Genomic DNA, 24,981 nt, shown 5'->3' with positions numbered 1-24,981 from the left:
GGACTGCTGTAGGACATTTTTAAAGTTAAAATTCTCCTTTGTGGTTTATTTTGATCTTATTTCTGCAGCTTAAGGGACACAGTTTCAGCTAAATATTTAATAACAATAAAATAGTTTCTGGTGTTCCAGCTCAGAGAAGAAAGCAAAGGGGTTTTGTCCAACATTAGATGAACATCTGAGTGGTAAAACACTATGTCTTCTCCAGTTTTCACATCATGTAACAGCTCCACAATCTCACCTTTAGAGGCGTGGCACCTTCTTCATCAGAGTCTCTAAACTGCATACAGACTGCGATGTTTCGCGCCTGACGAAAAGGAAAGAACATCAGCTGAGTTTAGATCCTTTATCCTCCAGATTTGCTGCATGTGTTCCTCGGTTTCTGCTCCCCACCTTGGTGAAGGCCTTCTGGTTGTCATACTTGAGCTGCAGAGGGTAGAGGTAAAGCTGGTTCTTGTAGGTGGTAAATGGGTAGTTGTATTTGGCTTCATACGGGAGGAACTCCTCGATCTCCACTGAGACCCGCTGACAGCCGTCCTCAAAGGGTTTGACAGGAACATAGGAGGACGTCACTGTGTCTGAGGGGCATAGCAAAACTTCAACATTTCCCCGCAGAACTATCCAACTACTCAATACTTAAAATCACTCAGACCCCCCAATCATTTTTCACTTCAGTATAGTCAGACATGATCAAACTGGAGAAAAAATAGTCCTCACATTGTCCTTAACTATTATTTATGATTTTACTGACTGGGTCGTTCCAGAATTGAAGGATATTTTTCATTCTATAAATCACATTTCAAAGAATCCAAATACAAAATACTAAAATATATAGTTTCTAAGAACATGTATTTGTCCTGAGACCAAATCTATAAAAACTAAGAGAAATAAATGCTTGAAAAAAGTTTTAAAATACCAAATAAGTCTGGAGAGACTCTAACCAAGACAACAATGTTAACAATGTAATCAGAAAAAGACAATTTATATATATATATATATATATATATATATATATATATATATATATATATTTTTTTTTTTTTTTTACTTATTTTATTTACAAAAATAAATTTGTCTTCTTGTTCATCAGTAACAGCTAAACCACTAACTTCTTCTCCTGAGAGAAAGCTGATATTAGTCCAGATGTGCAATCCTATTCATTGTAAAAAAAAAGTGGTAACAGAGTGGAACCAAGTTTTGTAATCATCAAAAATATAACGAAATTTTATTAGTGTATTCAGGAGTCTAAAACCTGAATGAAGCTGCAACAGAACAAAATCATGTGTCAAAGTCAAGGCCCGGGGGCCGGATCCGGCCCTCCAAGTAATTCTATTTGCCCCTCCAGATCATTTTATCCTACTGTTATTAATGACCCAAAGTTATTTTGCACTTATTTCTAACTTGTATAATTTTGACAAAACATATTTTTATGGAGAGTGAAATATTGAAAGTTGTTTTGTTATTCTGGAATAATACTCCTGCCTTTTTATTATTCATAATTATGTTCAAATAGTTACGTTTTTGGCATTCTGTTAGCTTTTTGGACTATTTTGGCATTTACTAAAGATTTATTTAGCAAATATTTCAGCTACTTGCTAGCTATTTTGAAGAATTTAGTTCCTTTTTTTCAGTTTTTTAGGCTAATTTGAAATGAAGCCATTTCAAAATTAAGCTATTAAATTAAGCTGTTTTGACTAACCTAAGCATTTTTTTGTTTTGTTTTTTAGGCTAATTTGGCATTTAGCTAATATTTTAGCTGGATATTAGCTTCAGCATTTTCAACTATCAGCTTATGCATTTTTAGCTATCAATTTCATGTGTTCAAAAGTTACCATTTTAAAGTTTTAAAAATATAGTTTTAGTTTGTTCAAACTTGTGTGACTTGTGTGACTGACTTTGACACCCCTGGTACGTACAGCAGAATGGCTCAAAATGAGACAAAGAAGTCTTGAAACATTAAAAAATAAATGCAAACTCTCCGAAAGAGCTGCAAATAGTCTGTAGATGGTAGTATCATATTAAACTATGAGTTTACTAGCAGTTGTTTTGAATTGTATTGCTTGGTCTCAGCAGTCAGGGTGTCAGAAAGAGACATTAGAATGGAGTCAGTGAGGTTTGCAGGAACGACCACATACTTGAGAAGTCCGGTGGGACACACTCGATGGTGACATTCAGCTGTCCAGGGATGGTCTGAAGTTTGCTCTTCTCAGGTCTGCAAATTATACAAAATGAAATCCACAAATAAAGAGGAAAACTACATGAAGCATCTGATGTTCAGGCTAGAGTTCTTTCATGAGGATAATCTTGGAGGGAGTTGCCATGGTGACTCACTTCCTGATGTCCGCCAGCAGCTTGATGAGGTCGTCTGTGGAGATTTTGCTGCTGTCCTGGCGGAAGAGAGGAGAGAACTTCCCCTCCGTGTCCAGGCTGCCCTGAGAGTCTTTGAACACCTGTCTGCACCAGAGAACAAACAGTCTCTCACCTGCTGCACGGGTCGTTCAGATGAACTCACGTTTCATTGAAACCTTCATGTCTTACTTTGCCGCCCAGGCAAACGGCATCCTGTACTTGCCCAAGCGCTGGCACGTCTGCCTGGCTGCTTTGAGAACTTTCTGTGCCGACTGCAGAGAACACAGAGTCAAACCCAGAACCAGTCCAAGACGTTACTGTTAGTGAACGGGAGCAATCTAAATGAGTCAAAACCTTGTTCATGTCGGAGGTCTTGATATATGGCTCGGCACAGTGGGTGATGCCGTTCTGCAGAACCTTCTCCACACGGGCCACCAGGTAAATCTCTGCATGTGGGTTTGTAACTGAGAAGATCCCCTGCAGAGAAAGGAGACCTCGATGTCAAGACTTTCTCTAAAAACAAAGAGAAGCCTCTAGGGATACAACAATATTCAATATAAAACCAAACCGTTCAATACACGTTCGACCATTCAGTACGACATTTTTCACAATACATATTTTTATTTATTCAGTACCAGTCTGAGGTGCCTTAAGGGTCCGCCCACTCTCCCCCTCCCTGCCAGAGTTACCTTGTCCCTCCAACAGTAGTCGGATAATAAAAGTTTTAGCACTCTAAAAAACAACCGAGATACTTTTTTTTTTGCAAAAAAATATAAAGGTAAAAGAATAAATGACTGACATCTAAAGAATACTGAACTTTACTTGTGTTGCTGTTGTTTATTAAGACGAGTAAGTCAGCTCTAAATATTTTTAATTGTTTCATCTTAGATTGTGTTTGACAGGAGGGTCGAACTCAAACACAGAGGGGCCAAAATCCAAAACTCTCCTTAGGTCCCGGAGCGAACAGGATAAACACTCTAAAACTACATTTTTAAAACTTTAAAAATGTAACTTTTCAACATAATTATGAACTAGATGTATAGCATTACCTGTGATGATACTAGTGTGAATGCTGTAAGCTGAATTTGTCCACTGAAGATGCTGAAATTGATAGCTGAAAACGCTGAAGCTGATAGTCAGCTAAAATTTTAGCTAAATGCCAAATTAGCCTAAAAGAAATAAATAAAGCTATGTCTGAACTCCCCCCTACTCACTATATAGTGAGTAGGACTATATAGTGCTGTCTGAATCTACTAATTCCAAAATCGAGTGCACTAGGAATTTCCCAGAAGTCTTTGCGAAAAACGCATTGATGCGCACTAGATTAGCGAAAGTAGACCACAATGCATTGCGGTTGAACAATTATGAACAAAAAACATGTTTAAATGTAGTGTTTGAATAAGCCATCCACATTTTCACCATCAGCACACAGTGGAGTCATAAATAAACGTCGTGAAATGTTTGTATTTATTTGATTTCGACTTTGTGACGACAAATCCAGTGTTTAGAAAAACTAAAGAAAAGTAGTGATCCAGGGCACTATATAGTCCCGCACTATATAGCTTTTTAGTAGTTAGGGGTTAGGAGGGATTTCGGACACATTGCTCAATACATATCAAACCGTGACGCTTATATTGAGGTACGGATCGAACCGTCAGCAAACTGTATCGTAGCATCCCTCGAAGACACAATGATGTTTGTGTTCACCTCAAAGTCAATCAGTTAAAGTCCCACTCCAATCATCTTTTGATGTATTTTCAAAGCGTTTCCTGTAGGATTTTAATTATTATGGTGTCGTTTTTAGACTAAATCTGAAAACCTGAGCCATTTTCTAGGACATAGTTTCTGCAGAGCGGCAGGAGTTCATTAGAAATTCACCTCTGAATGGGCAGGATCGTTGGCATGGAGCAACCCCGCCACTTGACTTAGACTGAAGCTGCTGTTCTGTTCTGTTCTCTAACAGGCCAGAGGTGTCAGTCCAGAATCAGAGAAGATGGCTAAAGAACATCCCAACTAAAAACGGAAACATTGAACCACAACTCTGTATTTACACCCAGACATTCTCAGGGCAGTAATTTAGAGCAGGTGGCAGCAGTTGGAGTTCTTTCTAAATAAAACAGAAAATCTAAAAATCAGCAATTCAAATACAAAAGAAAAGATGAAAAATTCCTAAAAAACGCACAAAGAGAGCGCTGTGTCCTCCCAATGCAGCGAAACAGAAATCACTCCTGGAAAGGACATAAATGGAGCCAGCCTCAGGCATCCTCTCTAAACTAAGAACAGTCTGTGACCAGCGTCCCAAACGGCTGATTTAGGAGTAAAAGTGAGGCAGCTCTCCCACTCTCATCCATCTGCACATTCACCAGGAGCAGAGCAGGGTGGAGGACTGACCCATATGAAGGTCAGCCGATCCCTCATCACTGCTGTGTCCTGTCTGTGTCCAGCTTTCCCAGGTGCTGCTGAGCTGAGATGAGACACAGCTACGTTTGACTCCTCTGATGTGTTTCATCATGACCTGACACTGCTCTCTGTTGGAGGTCTGCTGCTTTTTCTCCTCATGTCCAGAAGCTGTTTCTGGAAAGCTTTCGACCCTGACATCATGCACAGATGAAGAGGATGAAGGAGCAGGCCGACCCAGACTCACAAACAGACTTAAACAACCATAAACGAGCTTACACTAAAGTTACTGTGGACAGATGTGAAAAACATCAGGAGCTCCTCACAAAAACCTGGATTTTCAGCCCCAAACATCCAGAGCTGCAGTCATCATGACAGAAGAGAGCCACCAGCTGCACGAGGAAGATGTCTCAAACGGAAAGCAAATTCCAGCAATGATTCCCACAAACTGCTCTGAAACTTCGGGCGTCTGTCAGAAAACTGACTCAGACATAAACCACAAAAGCTAACACACCATCAACACTTGGGGTGTAACGGATCACTAAACTCACAGTTTGGATCAGTAAAAAGTAAAAAAAACAACAGGAAAAAATATGCTTTTTCTAAAAATATTCCTAAAAAGATCTTCCAGAATTAGTAAAAAAAAAATAGATCAAAGATTTTTCACGATATAACAAGAGTGAGGATCACTTCCAAACTTCTGAATCAAGAAGGCCCAGAAGAATTTTTGACTTCTTATTGCTTTAAATTCCACTAAAAAAACAAATTTGTTTTCTATAAAAACATGTTTAATATAATTTTATTTAAAAATAAAGGTTATAGTATTATTGGTTTAAAACCAATGAGTCATGAGTTAACCATGAGTCTAAATGCAGCACATTTTTTTCTAGAGAAACTGGCCAGAGAGGAAAAATATGGGGCTCGAAAATGAGTAGCCAGAAGTCCCTCCCCCTGCTGGAGCACCTGTGACTGCTGCCACAAAGACAAAGATGAGCTTAATGAACCAGAAAATGCAGATGAAAGGTTTGTAGATAATTATCAGTTTTAAAAAGAAAACATCTGGACAGAGAGAAACCCTGAACACCTTCAACATCCTCACTTCTAGACAGAACATTTGATCTTCTCTTATCTCGCCGTTTCTGGGTGGCTGAACCTGCAGGCCTCTGTACCTGTGTGGGGAAGCGCAGCAGAGCTTCAGACACTCTCTGCAGAACTGGCAGCCCGTTTCCTCGCTCCGATTCTCCGTTCACTGGGAGCCCCGCTCCACCGCCTCCACCCTCCGCGCCGCTGCCCCCGCCCTCTGAGTCTGAGGAAGGAGACAGCTGCCCCGCGGCGTCGCTCAGCATCTCGCGGACGCAAGCCGGGTTCAGGTCCACGTGGAAGTCGGCCGAGATCTTGCAGCTCTTGGAGACGTCAAAGAGGGCGAGGCTGATGAAGAATGGCTCCACCTGGGAATCAGGAGAAACATGCCTGAAGACTAGGTATGAAATGATCAGTCAAGCCACGATTCCATTCACAGTTTTAAAGTCATGATTTCAATTTTTTACAGATTTTTTTTTCTCAACACAATGAATTAAAAGTATTTTAAGACCAAGTACGTTTTCTTTTTGCCCCTTACATCAAACTGTGTGTTTTAACAATTCTACATAATACTGAAAAGATCACAATCCTTTCAGTATTATGTATAACACACACACTCACAGCCAGCCTGCATGGAGAAATGTCATCTACTCTGCATTTTTCTAAAGTTAGACACAGGCCATGACAAACCGGTTTTTACATTTTCTGTATTGATGAATGTGTTGACGACTTTGAATTGCTTTTTTACCGATTCACGAAGAACCATTGCATCCTTCCTGAAGACCTACTTTCATAAATAAACTAAAGTGAAATGGTTAACCACACTGACGCCTGAATTTATTTACAACTAGATACAAAAATGACTTGTGTTTTCTGCTTTCAAGCAGATGCTAAGTTAAAGTAAATCTGGAAGTGGCGTGGTGCCTTACTTGCATCAATAGGTGCCATATTTCCAAGAGAAAACCTTAAAAGAAGACATTACAACTTTTATCTAAATATTTTTGTGAAACTCATTTATATTGGACAAACAGAATATATCTGGAATTTTTTGAGGACTTTCCAAAAGAAGAGTAAAATCAGACAAATCTATCATCATCTTTCTGTTTATGTGCAACAGTACAACATTTTTTACACTTTAAGAGCAACAAATGCTAGAAAAGTCCTCCAGCTGATATCAGGGTGGAGCATTTCCTCCACAGTCGTGGCGAGCAGTCTTTCTTGACAGGCTCTTCACTTTAAACTGGATGGAAAGAATGAAAGGAGTGGGAGGAGTGTTTGATGCCTCCAGACCACAAACATGACTGCAATCCTTCCTCGAACCAGCTTCTCCGATGAAGGAGGAAGAAGAGGCCTAACCTGATGTTTTATGACCTCAGGCTTTGAATAGGCTCAGCCAAAACAGGCTGAGAGCTGCTGGTTCATGCAGTCAGAGACCAGCATGAGTCAGGAGCTTCAGGACAGACTCAGCTCCTTCAGTAGCAGAACATAAAAATGCTCCATTCAGATTGTTTAGCTGGTTTGGGAAAGACTAACGTGAATTAAAGCTGCAAGTGACGCTGAGGCGCTACTTCACCATTTTAACCCACCCTCACTGGCTGAGCAGCTGCTAAATGCCCCTCACTCTCCCCTTCTGCCTCTGCCAGCCTGGTTGAAGCAATTTCATAAAAAAAAAAAAAAAACCTTGGTTTGAACGTCATAGTAACCACGCTGTCTTTTGGTCATCAGTGAGTGGCGGGAAAGGTCAACGTCATCTTTAGAAGAAACTACATTTTTGGATTTCCTTGGCAACGGAGGGTTTTTGTAAACCACGCCCACAATCCTAATATCTTCATACTGTGTGCTGTAACATTTGTTCATCTTGAGCCGACGATTCATGTATTACATTTTCACAATATGCAGGTAAAAATTGTGTGAGCAACAGCCAGGGCCGGCCCTGGCCTGCATGGCGCCCCAGGCGAAAAGTGATTTTGGTGCCCCTCCTCCTTTCGCAACAGAAACAACATAGCTGCCTGGACTATGTTGGAATAAGTATTTACTTATTTTAATTATCAAAACTTAAATAATAAGCACTTATGGAAATGGTGAAGTGAATGACCTTCACAACAGAAGGCTAAAGAGCTAACCATTGCACTCAGCATGTTCGTGCGCACACTAGGGGATTCTCCAGTCTTAAAGGGTTTTCATTGTTAAGGTTTTAAAAATAGCAAGTTAAAAAAAATGGTTAAATTCCTTTTTTTCAACCAAAAACTAAAGCATTTTTTAAACTGAAATGGGGGAGGGGGGTGAATTTCCAAGCAACTGAATGTAAATGAAACAACCTCTGCTTTGAGACCGTTTTTTCCTCCTCTTCCTTTCTTTTTTTGACATTAAAGCTGTCCCTGAGGGCTTATTATGAAATTATTGAAATTTTATGCAATTACTGAATTTTTACACAAATTTTGCACCTTTTTTCACTTAAATATTTGAGAGCTTTCTGCAAATTATGCAAGTGTGGTATGAAAACGTTCATTATATTAAGGACATTCATGCCACTAAGGTTTTTAAGGCTAATTTTGAATTTAGCTAATATTTTTGCATCATGCTAACGTTTTTGAATAATTTGGCATCCAATTAGGTTTTTAGGGCTACTTTGGAGTAAAGCTAGTATTTTAGCAATGTGCTATCTTTTTTGATTTTTTTTTCATCTACTGAGGTTTTTTGGGCTGAGGCTGAGTTAAGCTAGTCTTTTAGCAAGATGCTAGCTTTCTGGCTAATTTTGCATCAATGTTTTGGGCTACTAATTAGTTCATATATTTTAGGCATGTTTTAAAATATTTAAAAAATGTTTGTTTAACAAGAAAATCTCCACATTCTTTGTGCAATTTATGCAAACAAAGTCCTTACGTCCTTTAAATCCCTTCAGCAATTACAGTAAATTTTGTCAGCATCTTCAGCAACCACATTCAGCAAACAGCATTCACACTAGCATTATCACAAGTAATGCAACTTTTCTAGTTTTATTTCTGGTTTTAATTATTACATTTTTTTTATTTAAAAAAATGAGTGTTGTGCCAAAAAAAAATAATATATAGTCTAATTACTGCAATTTGGCACCCTCTCCAGCAGATGGTGCCCTAGGCAGCCGCCTAGGTTGCCTATACCCAGGACCGTCCCTGGCAAAAAGGAAATGCTTCTATGTGAGCTCACTGTGTTGACATTTACAAACTCAAAAATCAGCGTGTTTTACTAAGTGGCTTCCATTATGCTCGAAGAGTTAGGAGCCAAAAGATCCTTAGGAGTTTAAATTTGTAGGGGATACTAAAGGTGTTTTTTTAAATCAAGATGGCGGTCTATTAGCAAGGTCAAAGGTCAACAAAACTTCAATTATGGTTCTAGACTTAACATGGAGGTGCGTGACTGTTATTTTGTATAGATCCCTTGTACACGTTTGGTTTTTTTTGCCGATATTGTACGAAAAAGTGAAAATCGCCAAATTTCAAGTTTAGTCCGGTTCTTTAAATGTGTAAGTAATTGACCAGTTTCTGTGCTGTGGTGTATTTTCTGTCTTGCTGCCTCAGTTTCTGGTAGAAGCTTCCCACATCAGGTTTGAAGATTAAAGATGTCTATCTTTAGAAGCAGCAGCTGTGAGACAGAAGCCGCTCCACTTTGGAGTCACCTTTCAAGTTTAATTACATAAAACAGTAAAGAGTGGGCAGAAGTTAGAAGATTTGTGTACATTGGTGGGTCCGCCGTCGGCCTTCTCATTAATGCAGCCCTGCAGACTGAAGGTGAGGTCGTGGCAGCTGACCATTATCCGCCGGCCAAATCGCTCCTCAAAAGGCTTCACCTCTGGCTCAATACCGGAAAAGTCCAGCCTCTGGGAATCAGAGAGAAGACGAGACGGTTCATCAGACAGAGACTCGACCCCTGTGAGCTGAGAAAACCAAACATTCAAAGAATTCTTTTTACCTGGGTTTCTGGATCGAGGCAGAACAGCTTTTGTCTGCTTTCATTCCTGTTCATCTTGTTTAGCTGGTCTGTCTCTCTGGAAAACTGAAAGAAATCAACAAGGGAGAAAAAAAAAAGAGATCTACATCATCAGAGAGGTCTCATCATTTCTATGCTGCCAGCGCTGCAGTAACATATGAATCAGTGCAGAACACAGATGGGGCCCTCACCTCTCTCTGCAGAGAAGCCCCAAAGAGGAGAACAAAGATCAGACGGAGAGCAGAGGAGCACAGAAGGCAGACTAAACCCTCAGGCACAGCGAATGTGCTCATGAGCTCAGCTCCCTCTGTGCAGACCGACTTCAGCTGCAGAGGCCCAGAGCAGACCGACTGCAGCTGCAGCAGAGGACCAAAGCAGACCGACTGCAGCTGCAGAGGACCAAAGCAGACCGACTGCAGCTGCAGAGGCCCAGAGCAGACCGACTGCAGCTGCAGAGGCCCAGAGCAGACCGACTGCAGCTGCAGCAGAGGACCAAAGCAGACTGACTGCAGCTGCAGAGGCCCAGAGCAGACCGACTGCAGCTGCAGCAGAGGCCCAGAGCAGACCGACTGCAGCTGCAGCAGAGGCCCAGAGCAGACTGACTGCAGCTGCAGCAGAGGACCAAAGCAGACTGACTGCAGCTGCAGAGGACCAGAGCAGACCGACTGCAGCTGCAGCAGAGGCCCAGAGCAGACCGACTGCAGCTGCAGCAGAGGCCCAGAGCAGACTGACTGCAGCTGCAGCAGAGGACCAAAGCAGACTGACTGCAGCTGCAGAGGACCAAAGCAGACCGACTGCAGCTGCAGCAGAGGACCAAAGCAGACTGACTGCAGCTGCAGAGGCCCAGAGCAGACCGACTGCAGCTGCAGCAGAGGTGGGGTCGACGCAGGTGGCCCCACAAAGTCATTCGCGGTCCAGATTTTCTGCCCAATTTTAAACCCTTGGCCTTGCTGGCTGGGTAGAGATCTGATAGAGCAGTTATCTTGATAGATAACGAGGACTCACACGTCTATTCTAAGCTACAGTGTTCTTACATATTTCACTTTCTTGCATTTGTCTTTTTTTTCTCTTTAGTACCTATGTTGACATGTACATTTTACACAGACCAGTTATTCATACAAGGGTCCTAGTTTCTTTTATTGTGTGAATGCATTCAATGCATTCACACTATTGAGATTCTTCATTTACGTTTTCTTCCGTACGTTTTTTGACACGTAAAAACTCAAGCACACTTTATGCGATTTATACAATCTTGGTATCAAAACGTTCAGCACGTTAAGGACATTACTGCTTGTATTTTTGGTTTTCGCAAATTTTACAGTTTTCGCGATATTACACAATTTATGCGAATTTTCAGCCCATGTTAAGTCAATGGGAAAATTTTAAACTTTTTACTGCACCTTAAAACTTTTACAATATTGGTATCAAAACGTTCAGCACGTTCAGGACATTAATGCACGAACTTTTGATATTCGTACATGATGCATTCACACTAGCATTATTGCAGGTAATGCGACTTTTCTAGCTCTCTTTTCATTCTGTTTGTGAAAATCTACAATTGTAAATTCTAACATCTAAAGTTTCCTGAAAACCTTATAAATAAATTACAAATAAATAAATAAAAACTAACTCAAAAGATGCAACATGGAGTTAGGAATATACTTTAAATCATAAGACACTTCAGCCATGTTAAAAAAGAATCACCACAAAGCATAATGTGAAATATCTGTCATTTTCAGTTGAGAGGAACCAAAAATCTAAGTAGAAGTGAGGTTTATAAATTAGCCTGCTCTGTTTAACAGGGTTTCTATGATTGTGCATGGTTGATACCTTAGTGAGTTCACTGTGTAAGCTCCTCCCCTGGCTCTCATGAGGGCTTTCTCCTTTACCCTGGCTGGAGGTGTCGTCCTCTGACAAACAAACCAAACATCACGTATGGGTAAAATAATCGTGAATAAATACATCCCAAAGGTCATCTTAGAGGTCATCGCTTAAACAATCTATTTATAAATACACAAACAAATCGTTTTTTTGTCCCAGAGGAAGTCACTCCGAATCCTGCCCATCTCTGAACCCCGCCACCGGACTTTCATCAACATTAATGAGTGAGTTTTACAGGGATTCTAGTTAAACCGTTCTTTCAAAAGAATGATCGGAAGCAAACCACTGCAGCCCACCTGCTGCATAGTCCAGAGCCTCTGCCCCGTTCTTCTTGTCCTGACCCGCCTCGGTGCTGTTCTGCAGCGCCTGTCTGAGGGTGACCACCCAGTCCTCCATCTCTGCTTCAGAGTCTGCAGCCAAGAAGTGGCTGTAGCGATCCTGCATCTTCAGCTCGAACCCGTTTCGCCGCATCCTCGGACTCTGCAGGGGAAAAACAATGATTTATCATGAAACTTTATGGAAGCCGAACAACTGCAATACTCCAACTAAGAGTGGTTTTTTGTTTGAAAAAAAATTGTTGCAAAATAATTCAATTTTATGCATTTTTGAAATTAAATAAGCAATATTCCCCTTTTATGAGCAATAATAAACACTTTCGTTAGAGGGAGGCAGATAAACAGACTTCAGTCTCAACAGAAGTTTATTTTTGGTTTCAGATGAGAAGTAACTGTACTTCACTCTGAAAAAGTTAACATTCAAAAGTAAAAAAAAAAACACGTTTCCACAACAATTAAAATCTTCACAGAAGTAAACATCCCTGTTAATTCAACCCAAAGTCAGAGCTTAAAGTGAATGAAAAGTTAATCTCTGACAGCACAGGCCTCATGAGGAAACTTAAACTATGAAAGGCCTGCAAGAGAAAACTTCTTCTGTAAAGCACGGAGGAGGTAGAGTTATGGCTTGAGCTAGCCTGGAGCTAACGTTAGCATTGTTTCCATTGAGCGATCCGGTCCGCTCAGTGGAAACGAGGCTTTTATATCCGTTTTCTGAAGCTGTCCAACAGCTAAAGCTGAACTTGAACTTGCCATGTCATCAGACAGATTTCCTCTACAAAGATCTGGGGGTTTGATAACACAAATTAAGAGAAAATTATGAGCTGTAAAAGCTGAATCTATAAACTATTGAAGATACCAGGTATGACTCACGTTTTTAGACTTAATTTTAAAAAAAAGGAAAAAAAAAGAAAAGAATACATATATGTATTGCTGTTGATCTAGATCAAATGTCCCCTAAAATACTAATTTCCTGTGCTAACTGGCAAAAAAAAAAAATTTAATCTAGAGCTGCATTCACACCGAATGCGATTCACGCAACAAAATCGCGTGCCCCGCCCCTCTTTCAACGATCTGGTCGTCGCCTGTCGAAAAATGTGTTCCTGATCTTGACGGCGTGGCCGCATGTGGGAGGAGCTACCAGTAAATGTTTTTAGGATGATCACTTAAGGAACGGTTTCAGTGGATAACTCACTGAGAATGTATGAAGACACAGATGATGTTGAGCAATCAGGTTTATTTATAGTGAAGATTCTACAAAACATCAGTAATCACGTCTTCGTGTTTGGGTATAACACGTGTCAAAGTCAAGGCCCGGGGGCCAGATCTGGCCCTCCAGATCATTTTATTTTATTGTTATTAATGGCCTGATGTTATGTACAGTAGCTGAAAATGGCCTGCCTTAGTTTTTTTTTTTTTGGCTCGTTTTCTCGTGATAACGAGATAATTAATAATGGCGAAGGAAGAGTCCAACACTCCCTTTCCCGCACGGAGAAGCAGAAACTTCAGCTTTAAGACTCTTTATTTTGTGGTTAACAAGACAAACAGCAGAAGAACAGAAGAAGTTGTTTTTAGTCTATTTTAGTCTATTTTTGTCTATTTTCTTTTATTATTTTATGAGTGGCTCTACGCTCCTCAAACGCCTTCAATGCGTCTCATGCACCAGCCTTCCTCCCTTTATTTCCCACAAACTTCCAAACAGGTTGATTGACAGATCACAGCGCAGACAAGAATCTCCGCATGATGCGTTCAATGAACTCCGGACATTAGCAGACCAAAAGAGCCACTCAGCCCAACTCAATCCGCTACTATGCTTTTGTCATTTTTTATACAACCTCGGGGAAACAAATCAGTTTTTCAGAAAAAATGTTGACACTATTTAATCAATAGACTATATATGGATCAGTGCTGATGTTCGACGTTTTCTCTGATAAACTGCTTTGTTTTGCTGCTGATGTCCGGATCTCAGTGAACGCACCATGCAGACACACTCTGCAGACCTGAATTCTGCCAATCTATTGATCTTTGTTCTTCGTTTTCGGGGAAATTAAGGGAGGGGCTTGTGCATGAGACTGAATTAAGACGTTTAAAGAGCATAGATCCACTAATAAATTTAAAAAAATAGACTAAAAACAACTTTTGTGGAGTGTTTTCAATCAGGTGAAGTCTCCGTGTCTCTGAGAGATTGAGGGAGACGCTTCATTCTCTGTTCTTGATTATCTTGTTATAACGAGAAAATCAACTTTGTTCTCTCGTTCTAACAAGATAGTGGATCTCGTTATAACAAGAAAACGACTTAAAATAAAAATAAGGCAGGCCGTTTTCGGCTTCTGTAGTTTTCTTATACTTATTTCTAACTTGTATAATTTTGACAAAATAGATTTTCACAGAGAGTAAAATATTGAAAGTTATTGAAGGTTTACGTTGATTAATTCTGGAATAATATTCCTCCCTTTTTATTATTCATAATTACGTTAAAAAGTTACAACTTTAAAGTTTTAAAATTGTCATTATGTTAGATTTTTGGACTACTTTGGCATCTACTAAGATTTTTTAAGGCTATTTTGGAGTTTAGCTAATATTTCAGCTACATGATAGCTGTTTTGGCTGACCTAAGTTTTTTTGTGTGTTTTGGGCTAATTTGGCATTTAGCTAATATTTTAGTTGGCTATCGACTTCAGCGCTTTCAGCTATGAGTTTTTAAAGTGAGTTTTACTGTTTAATAAATGTTTATTCTGTTCGGCCCGTGACCTAAGGTGTGTTTAGGATTTTGGTCCCCTGTTCGATTGTACCATTGAATTTACATTGAAACTAGTCGCATTTGCTGCGCGAATCGCATTCGGTGTGAATGCACCTTAAAGCAAAAGACCAGAAACAATTCAAAAACAAATGTATTGAAAACATGAAGGTTTAATGCAGACTAGCAGGCCTGCTTTGCATTTGAAACAGCTTTCAAGATCAAACTATTAAACACAATGGCTGCTCGGCCTCCTTTGTGGGCGTCCATAACCATAAAAGCTTCCCGGCAGGACTGTGAGTGGACCTGAAGTGGGTGTCATCCTGAGCCACGAGCAGACGGCAGCAGCCCTCATAGTCTGCAGTCAGAGGAATGCCGCCCTAAATCTGTTCATCAAAGCCTCCTGAGCGTGCAGAGACATGGAGAGGACACAAACCAGGTCTGAGCTTTCACCTGGGTGACGTCGATGCAGGAGTCCAAGTAGATGGAGCCTTTGGTTTCCTTGCAGTTCTTCTCATCTTTGTAGGAGTTGAGGATGTAAGAGCCGTCGGGGAGCTGAGACAGGTAGAAGTATCTGCGCTTGAACACCTAAAAATCACAGAAAAACATCTAAAACTCTGAAAAGAGATTTCTTTTCTTTACGTTTCATCCTTTCAGAGTCCTGACTCACCCTCATGGAGACAGACAGGCTGCTGTTGATGTTGGCTTTCTGCAGCCAGCCCTGCTTCAGGACACCCCCCCTCTGAGAGCACAGCGATGAAGAGTCCTGACAACACAGGGAATCAGTCACAACAGGCTTCCTTAACAGCAATACATGTTTCCTGCTTCTCTGTTGCAGAAACTCACTGGATAAACTTCACAGAGGTTCACGAAATCACCCAAAGTCTGCAACCTTAACAGTAAAAGAGCCATTTGCGCTCATTTATTACTGATCAAAACCTAGAGGGACCCGGATAATCATTTTTTAGCCTTTAAGAAATTTGGATGTGTATTCATGACCTTCTGATTTTTAATAATATGAATTATGTCTTTTTTTTGCACAAACAAAATCAAAAATATATAAAAACCTAGCATCTCTCAAAATATGATTTTTTTTTTAATGTTTGACAGAAGCTCAAATAACTTATTTTCAAAATAAAAGACACTCTGCACCAAACAGGATCATCTCAGCTCTGAACGGCTAGTAACCAGTGTTGTTCAGCATAAGATAATATGTGTTTTTAACTCATAAAGATCAAACTTTTTACCAAAGTTTTGCTTTGTATATAAAATCTGTTCATTCTGGAGGTAGAGTTGAACAAACAAGACGTCTTCAGGTCAACAGGATGTAAAAACCTACATAGTTAATCATCTATGTGAACCTCAGACATCAATTCATACATTTAACTCATCTAAATTAAATAAATGATAATTAAATAATCCTTACTTTAACATATTGCTATATATTTTTTTATTTTATTTTATTTTTTTGTTCTTTTTCTCCTCTTTATCCTCAGCAGTCTTACACTGCTGGGTTTTGTTATTTTAGTTTGGGGTTGGATCTTGATAGTCTTAGTTTCTGGGCTTGGGTCAGTAGTCTCCATGACTTATTTTACGTGAAGGATCCACCATGGAGAGATAAAAGAGCGCCATGTGGATCTGGAGCTGCAGGTTTCAGACTGCTGGTCTAAAGGAACAGGCATGAGGAGCTGCTTCTGCTCAGTTTTTTCCCGCTCCAGTCTGCAGCTTTTTTGGCTCCAACCGTTCTGACCTGAGTCACTCCTTTACTGGAAGCAGAGTCTGGCTGGTGATGTTTTCAGAGGGATTCTGCCCTCCCCACAAAGGCAGACATTTTTTCACTAAATAAATTTGTTCTCCAAGTTTATCTCGGTGCAGCTTGAGCTATTTATAGGAAGCATAAGGCTTCTGTTTCAGCGTCTGCAGCTCTCTCACAGGGAGAAGGACCCAGGGGGGTAATGGACTGACAAACCATAAGTCATGCAGCCTCACAGGCCGCTCCCTCTGAAGTAAGCAAGCAAAGAGCAGAGCTATTCTCAGGGCAGCATGCCGCGCTGAATTATTGAATCTTTTCCAGCCACTGAAAATGATCAGATCAATCTAATTACTGAGCATCTCCAAAGCCCACAGTGCTTTCAGTCCAAATGGTCGAGTCCTCTCACAACAGCCGACTCATCCTGCCTGCAGAAATCCATGTCTGTGATGCAACCGCACGCAGAGCGTCCGCTCACCTCGTCTTTAGCGTCTTCATCGATCTCGAACACGTGAGCCGGCAGCTTGTCCGACTTCATGTCTTTGCTGAGAAAGACACAAAGAAAGTCAATAAATAAATAAATCAGATTTTGCCACAGAAGAAGTTTGGGTGGGGCCAAGTTTAAAATAAAAATGTTTTCTGAACGAAAATATGATGTCTCAGCATCTAAAGAAATACACACATTAGGGCCAGGCATCGGTAATGATTTCCAAGATCAATTCGAATTCAATTTTTTTTAATTCTTTCGAACTTCTTAATTGAATTCAATTTTGAGTTTATACATTTACACACATTTGTTGAGAAATATTAATAATGTATATATGTTTTGAAAATATTTATATTATTCTGAGACAGTTCACACACTGTAAAACATATTATTAAAATAATACTATTAAAGGCCCGATGTCATCTTGCACTTATTTCTAACTTGTATCATTTTGACAAAATATATTTTTATAAAGGGTAAAATACTGAAAGTTATTTAAGGTTTACGTTGATTTATTCTGGAATAATATTATTGCATTTTTATTATTCATATTTATGCTAAAAAGTTATGGTTTTACAGTTTTAAAAATAGACATTCTGCTAGCTTTTTGGACTATTTTAGCATTTAGTAAGATTTTTTAGGCTGTTTTGGAGTTTAGCTAATATTTCAGCTACACGCTAGCTGTTTTGGCTAATTAAGCTTTTTCAGTTTATAGGCTGTTTTGAAGCTTGGTTATTTTTTTCAGCTACATGAAAGCTGTTTTGGCTAACCTACGTTGCTTTTTTTTGTTTTTTAGGCTAATTTGGCATTTAGCTGGCTATAAACTTCATCGATTTTTGCCATTAGTTTCAGTGATTTCAACTTCAGCATCTTCAGGGGCAAAACTCATCTTACAGCATTCACACTAGCATTATCTCAGGTGATGCTATATATCTATTTCATAATTATGTTAAAAAGTTATGGTTTTATAGTTTTAGAAATGTAGTTTTAGAGTGTTCAATAATGTTTATCCTGTTCGGCCTACGACCTAAGGTGAGTTTTGGATTTCGGCCTTTTGTGTGATTGAGTTTGAAACCCCTGTCATACAGTGTCCCATGGATTCTCTAAAGGAGAAGTTCTAACTAAAATGTTTAGATCATTAACATTCTAAACATTGATCTGCTTCTCCTGGAGGACATTTTAGTTTGACCTCTAAGTGGCGATCGCACTTCAGTAACAAATGAATACTTTAAAACTATTTCCTTAAAAAAATGTTTGTGAAATTCCTGTCTGTATGTTTATAAAGATTAGTCAGTAATGTATGTTTAGGTTGAACGAGCGTTAGCATAAGCCGTCCTATGTGAAATTCCATTAAATGTTAGCATCAAGCTAGCTTGATGTGCTAAACTGATCTCTATTTTTATAGATTGATTATTGATCTTTTTAGCTTAAATCGATTCAAATCGATTCATTGATTTTATCAACCCAGCCCTAAGAAACATGATGTATTGATGCTAAAACTTTTGATTTTACTATCAATTATATTTTTAAATCAACATTTTAAAGCTTTTGAAAGCTTAAACCAGTTTGAATCCATTGATTGATCTCTTTGATTATTTAAAGACGGTCATCATACAAAATAACTGAGGTTTTTTATCAGGATCAATCCCTCACAAGAAAAGAGGACATAACTCCAGCTCAGTTCTGAATTTATTTTTGCACCATTTCTTTTCTGCAGGAGGAGCAGCAGCAGAAACAAACAAACAAAAACTCCAAGATTCATAACACCACAACGACAGAAGGATCTCTTTCTGTGTTCCCACATGTGATCCTGTTTTTTCTTTATCCTCCATACCTGGGCAGCATGCGGAAATCCCCCGAGTACGCCTCGTATTTGTAGTTGATAACGCGCCAGTCTGAGTTGTACATCTTGATGCACTGTGGAAAAAAGCTGGATTAACAGCAGAAACAGATTCAATCTGCCATTTGCAGACTTTAAACCCAGAACATGCCTGCAGAACAGCTAAGACACTCTTTCATCCTTCAAGGTGTTTTCCTAACATTTTCTTCCAAACACAGAGGTGTCACAGAGCTTCAGTTTACTTTAACACCATCATGAGAGATGATATCAGAATATTTCTGCTGAGATCCTGCTCCTTTTCTCCAACAAACATCAAAGTATTTTCTTACCTCTTTGGCAAACAGACTCTTAGCTTCCCGGTCGGCATTCTGAGGCACAGAGGGAACGACGGTCCTCCTCTGCCGGGGGATCTGAGACTCCTGCCACAAACCAGAGACACACGGATGAACCAGCAGGACTGAAGACATCTGCCTGCAGTCATGACATGTAGTTGAGGTTAAACCAGGTGTCTGAGGCTCTGGATCCACGTGGATCTCTTTTACTTCTCCATAGTGGCTCTCTGGCTGAAGAAAAATAAAATAACAGTAACTTTTAAAAGTTTTGTTTACTAAATTAGCATTGATTTATATTCGGGTTAACAGCAGGAGTAAGTAGGAAAAAGAATGACAGCTCAACAAACAAGAACAACTGTTATCCGTGTCTTTTATTGTTTAAACCATTTCGTACGGGTACATTAGCTGCACAGGAAGTCTTTTATTTTGAAAGGAAGTCAAATGAACTTCTGTCAGAGGTCTTTTTGAGAAGATGCCTGTTTCTCTTTATACTTCAGTTTTTATTCATACTAAAAATGAAACAGAATGCATTTTTACTATTAAAAAAACAATGTTATGAATACAACGTAGTATCAAGGGATCAAACAAGACCTTCCAATGGTGTCTTGGTGTTTTTACCATCTTCTTACGTTTTTCTCATGATAGAGGACATATATAAAAAAATTTAAGATTAAATTTGTGTTATTTCTATATTCAAATTGTTTTGGATGAAGAGCAGACGAAAACCTGCATCCACTCACAGACCAATAGATCCATGAACGTCTTTGTTTTCCTCGTTTGAGCTGCAATCTGGATCCAAACTGTACGGCTGTACAGCTGTGTCATTGTTCGCCTTTTGTTTTTTTGCTATGCTGATGTTAGCTTGGGCTCGAAAGGTCTATAAGAGAGATCTGCAACCTTTACCACTAAAAGAGTCATTTGGTCCAGATTATTTTGGAGAGCCGCAAAGTTTCACCTCAAAGTTACAAAAATACACTTTATTTATGTTTTTGTGGCCATTAAGACATTCATTTATAAAACATAGCTCTGAAATGTTCTCCAAAACTGAGTGTGTCTATATATAACAAATTTAACTTTTCACTTTTGACAGCAGCACATACAAGTTCCTTTCAAAATAAAACATCCTGTGTTTCATCAGATCCTCCAGCTGCAGCAGATTTACTTTAATTAAAAATACAAGAAACTTGACATTTTCTATTATGATGACTTTAGTGTTCCTTCATCATTTTTCTTCTTTTACTAGTGAATAAAAACATGACAACATTCGTGTAGAATCTGAATTAGTTTGACATCTATACATGTAAATACAATAAGATAATGTCACTCTATAAATCACTCTGACAGTAGACTCAATATTTTACTATCATTTTAATCTGTTAGGCCTATCTAATGTGTCAAAAATCTAACATAAACTAATTAATTAGCTATGCTTGAAGTTTCTTCATAGTAAAAGAGCCAGGATGGAGGAATTAAAGAACCGCATGTGGCTCCGGAGCCTCATGTTGCAGAAACCTTGTCTATAAGATAACAGGAGAGTGTAAACAAAAGGATCATGGGAAATTAGCGGACACTAACTTCCGTCCCAACAGTCCCGCCCACAACCCAGAGGAGAATTTCTAATGAACTCCTGCTGCTCTGCAGAAAATGTCTTTAAAAAAAAAGTCAAAAGTTTTTGATTTTGGCTAAAAACTACATAATCATAATTAAAAGACCACAGAGAACACTTTACAAAAGAAAAAAATATAGTTGGAGTGGAACTTTAAATGTTGCAGAACCCTTGGTAAAAACTCACCAAACTTATCACAATAAAGTGCTCTTTTATAGCAAAAGCCGACGACTCAGCTGCACTAAACATTTACTGAATTGGAAAAATTGAGGTAATGAAAGAGCTTAATAAAAGTGCTGAGATTGTGGAGAAAGAGAATCATTATTTGGACCAAAGACAGTTTGTATTTTTGTGGGGTCCAGCAGTTTCCTGTCCCGTCACTGAAAAAGAAGCTTCTGGTAGAGGTGCTCTGAGGAGCAGAGAAAAGAAAAAAAACTGAGCAACAAACGGCTCTCTTGAGTAATCTGGGTGGGTTTAAGTAAACCGATTTCTAGGCTGAGGGATCAGAGAGTGAGGCAGCAGGAAGAAAGGTGGACGGTGTTCCTGTGAGAGAATGGAGGAGGAGAAACATCGTTTCTGCTGTAAACAGATGATAATAAGGATAATTACATCTTCAGCACACACATCCATTTGTTTGGGATGGGGTCATTTATCATAGGAGTAAATTGATTAAAAATAGCTCAAAAGTGTCTAAAGTGTAAGTTTATCATCTCATTACATGTTTTAAAGAGCTTTTTTAAGATATATTTTAATCAGTACAGCATCAATCATCAGCTCGTCGTGGATATCAAACTATTAAGTTTGCCTTTCTGACAGAAAAAAAAAACGTTCCTTAAAAATAGACAACAGGCTGTGTGGCATCTAAACATCAGCAAGATCAGCGCTTTAAATAAGAAAGTGTTCAGATACACGTAGAACATTATGTCATCAAACCTTCATCAGAAAGGTTATAAAAGTTCCCAGATGACGACAGTTTAGAAATGTTGAGGTTTCCTAACGTAAGCTTCATAATATCATTAAAAGCTTTATAAAATCCAGAAAAATCTCCTTACAGAAGAACCACGATGAAAAAATAGCAGTGATGGATCATTGAAAAACAAGTTTAACTTTCCAGCAGGGGTTCAGGAAACAATGCACAGCAACAATAAGCGATAAAAAGCAATGTTGGAGGGCCTGTCTTACAAAATATAACTAGAAAAGTTGCATTACCTGCAATAATCCCAGTGTAAATGCTTTTTACTGAAAATGGTGACGAAATTTACTTTAATTGCTGAAAATGCAAAAGCTATTTGCAAGCTCTTAAATTTGCCAAGTCTGGACAGTTCATTAAATTACTGTGAAAGAGCGCTGAAGTTTACCTACATTTCTGAAAAAATTGTAGTAAAATTGCTTAAAAATCCCTAATACATGTTAATATTGAAAAAAATATTTAGGTTGTTGCTTAAATGTGAGCTAAACTCCAGATTTGCCCAAAAAACGCAGTAGATTCAAAATTAGCCAAAAAAAGTTAGTTTGTTGCTTAAATACTAGCTGAACTCCAAACTGGATAAAATTCTTCAGTAAACTAAATTAGTCGGAAATGTTAACATGTTGCTAAATAGAAGCTAAATTCTAAGTTAGCCTAAAAAATCTCAGTAGATAACAAATTAGCTAAAAATGTTAGCATGTTGCTAAAATATTAGGTAAAATTATTACAAAAGATGAAAACATATCCAATGAATAAATCTAAAGACTTGTTGCTAACCTTAAAATAAAGACCTTAAAACAGAGGCCTCAGATCAACATGAAAATTGGCTTTTTAAGACATTAGGTTGCAGGATTTAGGTTTAAAACGTCATAATCATCATTAAAACACAACTGGGAATGTATCTGTTAAATGAAAAATTAGTCATCGGGGGACTTTAACAGTTTGACTCTTTGTTAACCAGCAATAAATGTTTTTTTGTGTTTTCAAACAAATGTATACGACTGTATGTCTCATATACAGGCATTGCAAGAGTCAAACATAAACAAAATGAACCTAAAAAATGTTAACGACAAAAGGAAACTGAAGCAATGAGGCTAAAAATCAAAACATCTTGTACAGCTCTGCATCACAGAGAAGGTCGATGAGAGCGAAGAGAAGGCCTGCTGGAGGAAACGGGGCGGAGACTCACCGAGACGTCATCGACTGGGCAGAGCAGCAGGTCTCTGTGGGGGTCGCTGTGGATCTGGGCCTTCCTCTGAAAAACCACGGCCTCATAGTCGAGGGGTTCGATGATCTTTGGCTGCTCCTGAGAACAGAGGACGGAAAACTCTCACATTAGAAAGTGTTTCCTCTCTGCTTCAGAGCAGCACGCACAGTTCGCGAACTCTTCACCCTCCATGTTACAGAGCAAAACCACAAACTATAAACGTAGACTGCAGAACGACTCAGAGGACTACAGCTGGAAGAACCAGACGCAGAGAGACAGCAAGAGTGAAGAGATCATATTTAAATCCCGTTTTCCTGTTGCTCATGCACATTGCACACCCAGGTTGCATCAGTTAAATATGAACACTTCCTGTTGAGAGTTTCATGGAGAAGTGGACGATATGAAATCAACCCAACATTGACATATCTTTCTGATGTCTGCAAATAAAAACCACTTGAAGAGATTCTCGTTTAATTCCTTTAAGCTGAAGCTTAGTAGAGAAAATTGAGATGAGTCGCTTAGCCAATAAGCCCCGGCAGGGCAACAGCCGGCTGTTTGGAGGGAAACAGACGTGCAGATTTATTGGGAGGCGTCTGACACGCGCACATGCCGTGTTTCTGTGGGAACGGAGTGCTGCAGCTGGGGAAAAATGAGTGATTTTCCACGATGCCGGCTGCCATGTTTCCACGTCAGAGTCCTGCAGATGCAGCTTTCTTCTGCTGGAGCACAAACTTCCCCTCAGCAGCAAAAGTTCTAGAAACAAACAGCTTTTACAACAGATAAAAATTATTTTTTTAAAGGTTATAAAATGGTGATGCATTGTGAAGGGTCTGAGTACCATAAAGGGGGATTAGGAAGAGAAAGGATTAGGAAATAAAGGATTTACTTCCTAATGACAGCACAGAGCTGGTGGAAGGTTCACTAAGTCTTTCTAGTGTTCTGCTGCTTTGCTTTGCTCAAACACATAATTATTTCTATTTAAAGAATTGAAAAAGTAACATTTACAGACGTATTCAAGCCTGCATCTTCGAAAAAGTGCTTAGCTCAGCAAAGAGAGTCTTCTCAAGAAAAAAACAGAAGATAAAAGTTACTTCTTGCAAAATAAACAACAGATAATTCAGATTTTTCTTTAATCACTCAATTTTCCATCAGAATATGCTTTGCTATGTTAACCTAGCCTGACCCTCGAGCATCATAAGTACATCCATTCATCTTCTACCTTCCAAACAAGACAAAAACATTCTGCAGAATGACACCGTCACTTCTCATCTCTGTAAAAAGATCGAGTTAGCAGCAAAGACTTGTTTGTGCTTCTTTAAAGAGGCCATGCCATGATTTTCTGAAGTCTAAACTATATCCGTGGAAATGATCATACATTACCTTTGGAACACTAAAAACAAAATGATTTATTAAATACGAGTTTTTTTGGTGAACCATTTTTATGCCTGGGAGTAAAACGACTCGATCTCTGAGGCTCCGCCTATTGCTCCCGGAGTGGTCCGCCCACTTCATGACGTCCTCCTTGAGCTGGCGTGCCACCCACGAGAAAATGAGGGGAATTGTATCATTATTTATTAAGACTGATGTAGGCCCACAAAGAGTACAACTCAGGGGATTATACTCAGAATTTGGCACAGACAGAATGGTGATGCTAACCAGCTTATTTTATGGTGAAATTCAGTCAAAACATGCAAACAACAACAACAAATGAACATTTCAGGATCCATTGAAATGACGACATATAATTTTGGTATCAAAAATCCTCTTTGCTTTCATGCAGATCCATTTACCTTCCTGCCGTTGTTCAATAATCCACGTTTAAACCAGTTCTTTCAATTTGTCGCTCCCTTTCTCCATCAAGAAATAATCTGCTCTCTTTCTCCATCAGGATATAGTCTTCTCTCTTTCTCCACCAAGAAATAATCTGCCCTCTTTCTCCATCAGGATATAGTCTTCTCTCTTTCTCCATCAGGATATAGTCTTCTCCCTTTCTCCATCAGGATATAGTCTTCTCCCTTTCTCCTGCAGTCTTCCCAATATCCCCGTCTGCTTG

At 39.2% G+C, this 24,981-nt stretch overlaps 1 protein-coding gene across 5 annotated transcripts in view; it reads right to left on the bottom strand.

Annotated features, from left to right (window-relative positions):
- The window catches only part of dock11 (dedicator of cytokinesis 11), an 89,541-nt gene that overhangs the window by 53,532 nt on the left and 11,028 nt on the right, over nt 1-24,981 (bottom strand). For all 5 annotated transcript variants that reach the window (XM_024287573.2, XM_024287569.2, XM_024287570.2 and 2 more), the window contains exons 2-18: nt 22,911-23,027; nt 19,146-19,235; nt 18,811-18,893; nt 16,968-17,034; nt 15,410-15,505; nt 15,193-15,327; nt 11,967-12,150; nt 11,620-11,699; nt 9,772-9,855; nt 9,539-9,679; nt 5,913-6,191; nt 2,701-2,823; nt 2,536-2,618; nt 2,329-2,451; nt 2,133-2,209; nt 391-575; nt 239-304 (exon numbers count right to left, since the gene is read on the bottom strand). In XM_024287573.2, the coding sequence (XP_024143341.1) occupies nt 239-304; nt 391-575; nt 2,133-2,209; nt 2,329-2,451; nt 2,536-2,618; nt 2,701-2,823; nt 5,913-6,191; nt 9,539-9,679; nt 9,772-9,855; nt 11,620-11,699; nt 11,967-12,150; nt 15,193-15,327; nt 15,410-15,505; nt 16,968-17,034; nt 18,811-18,893; nt 19,146-19,235; nt 22,911-23,027 (2,013 nt within the window). The remainder of the gene's footprint in view (nt 1-238; nt 305-390; nt 576-2,132; nt 2,210-2,328; nt 2,452-2,535; nt 2,619-2,700; nt 2,824-5,912; nt 6,192-9,538; nt 9,680-9,771; nt 9,856-11,619; nt 11,700-11,966; nt 12,151-15,192; nt 15,328-15,409; nt 15,506-16,967; nt 17,035-18,810; nt 18,894-19,145; nt 19,236-22,910; nt 23,028-24,981) is intronic.

The sequence above is a fragment of the Oryzias melastigma genome, linkage group LG18 (genome assembly GCF_002922805.2).
Source record: "Oryzias melastigma strain HK-1 linkage group LG18, ASM292280v2, whole genome shotgun sequence".
In the NCBI taxonomy this organism is placed as follows: domain Eukaryota; kingdom Metazoa; phylum Chordata; class Actinopteri; order Beloniformes; family Adrianichthyidae; genus Oryzias; species Oryzias melastigma.
The sequence above is the reverse complement of the archived record's forward strand: the minus strand, read 5'-3'. Positions and strand labels throughout refer to the sequence as shown.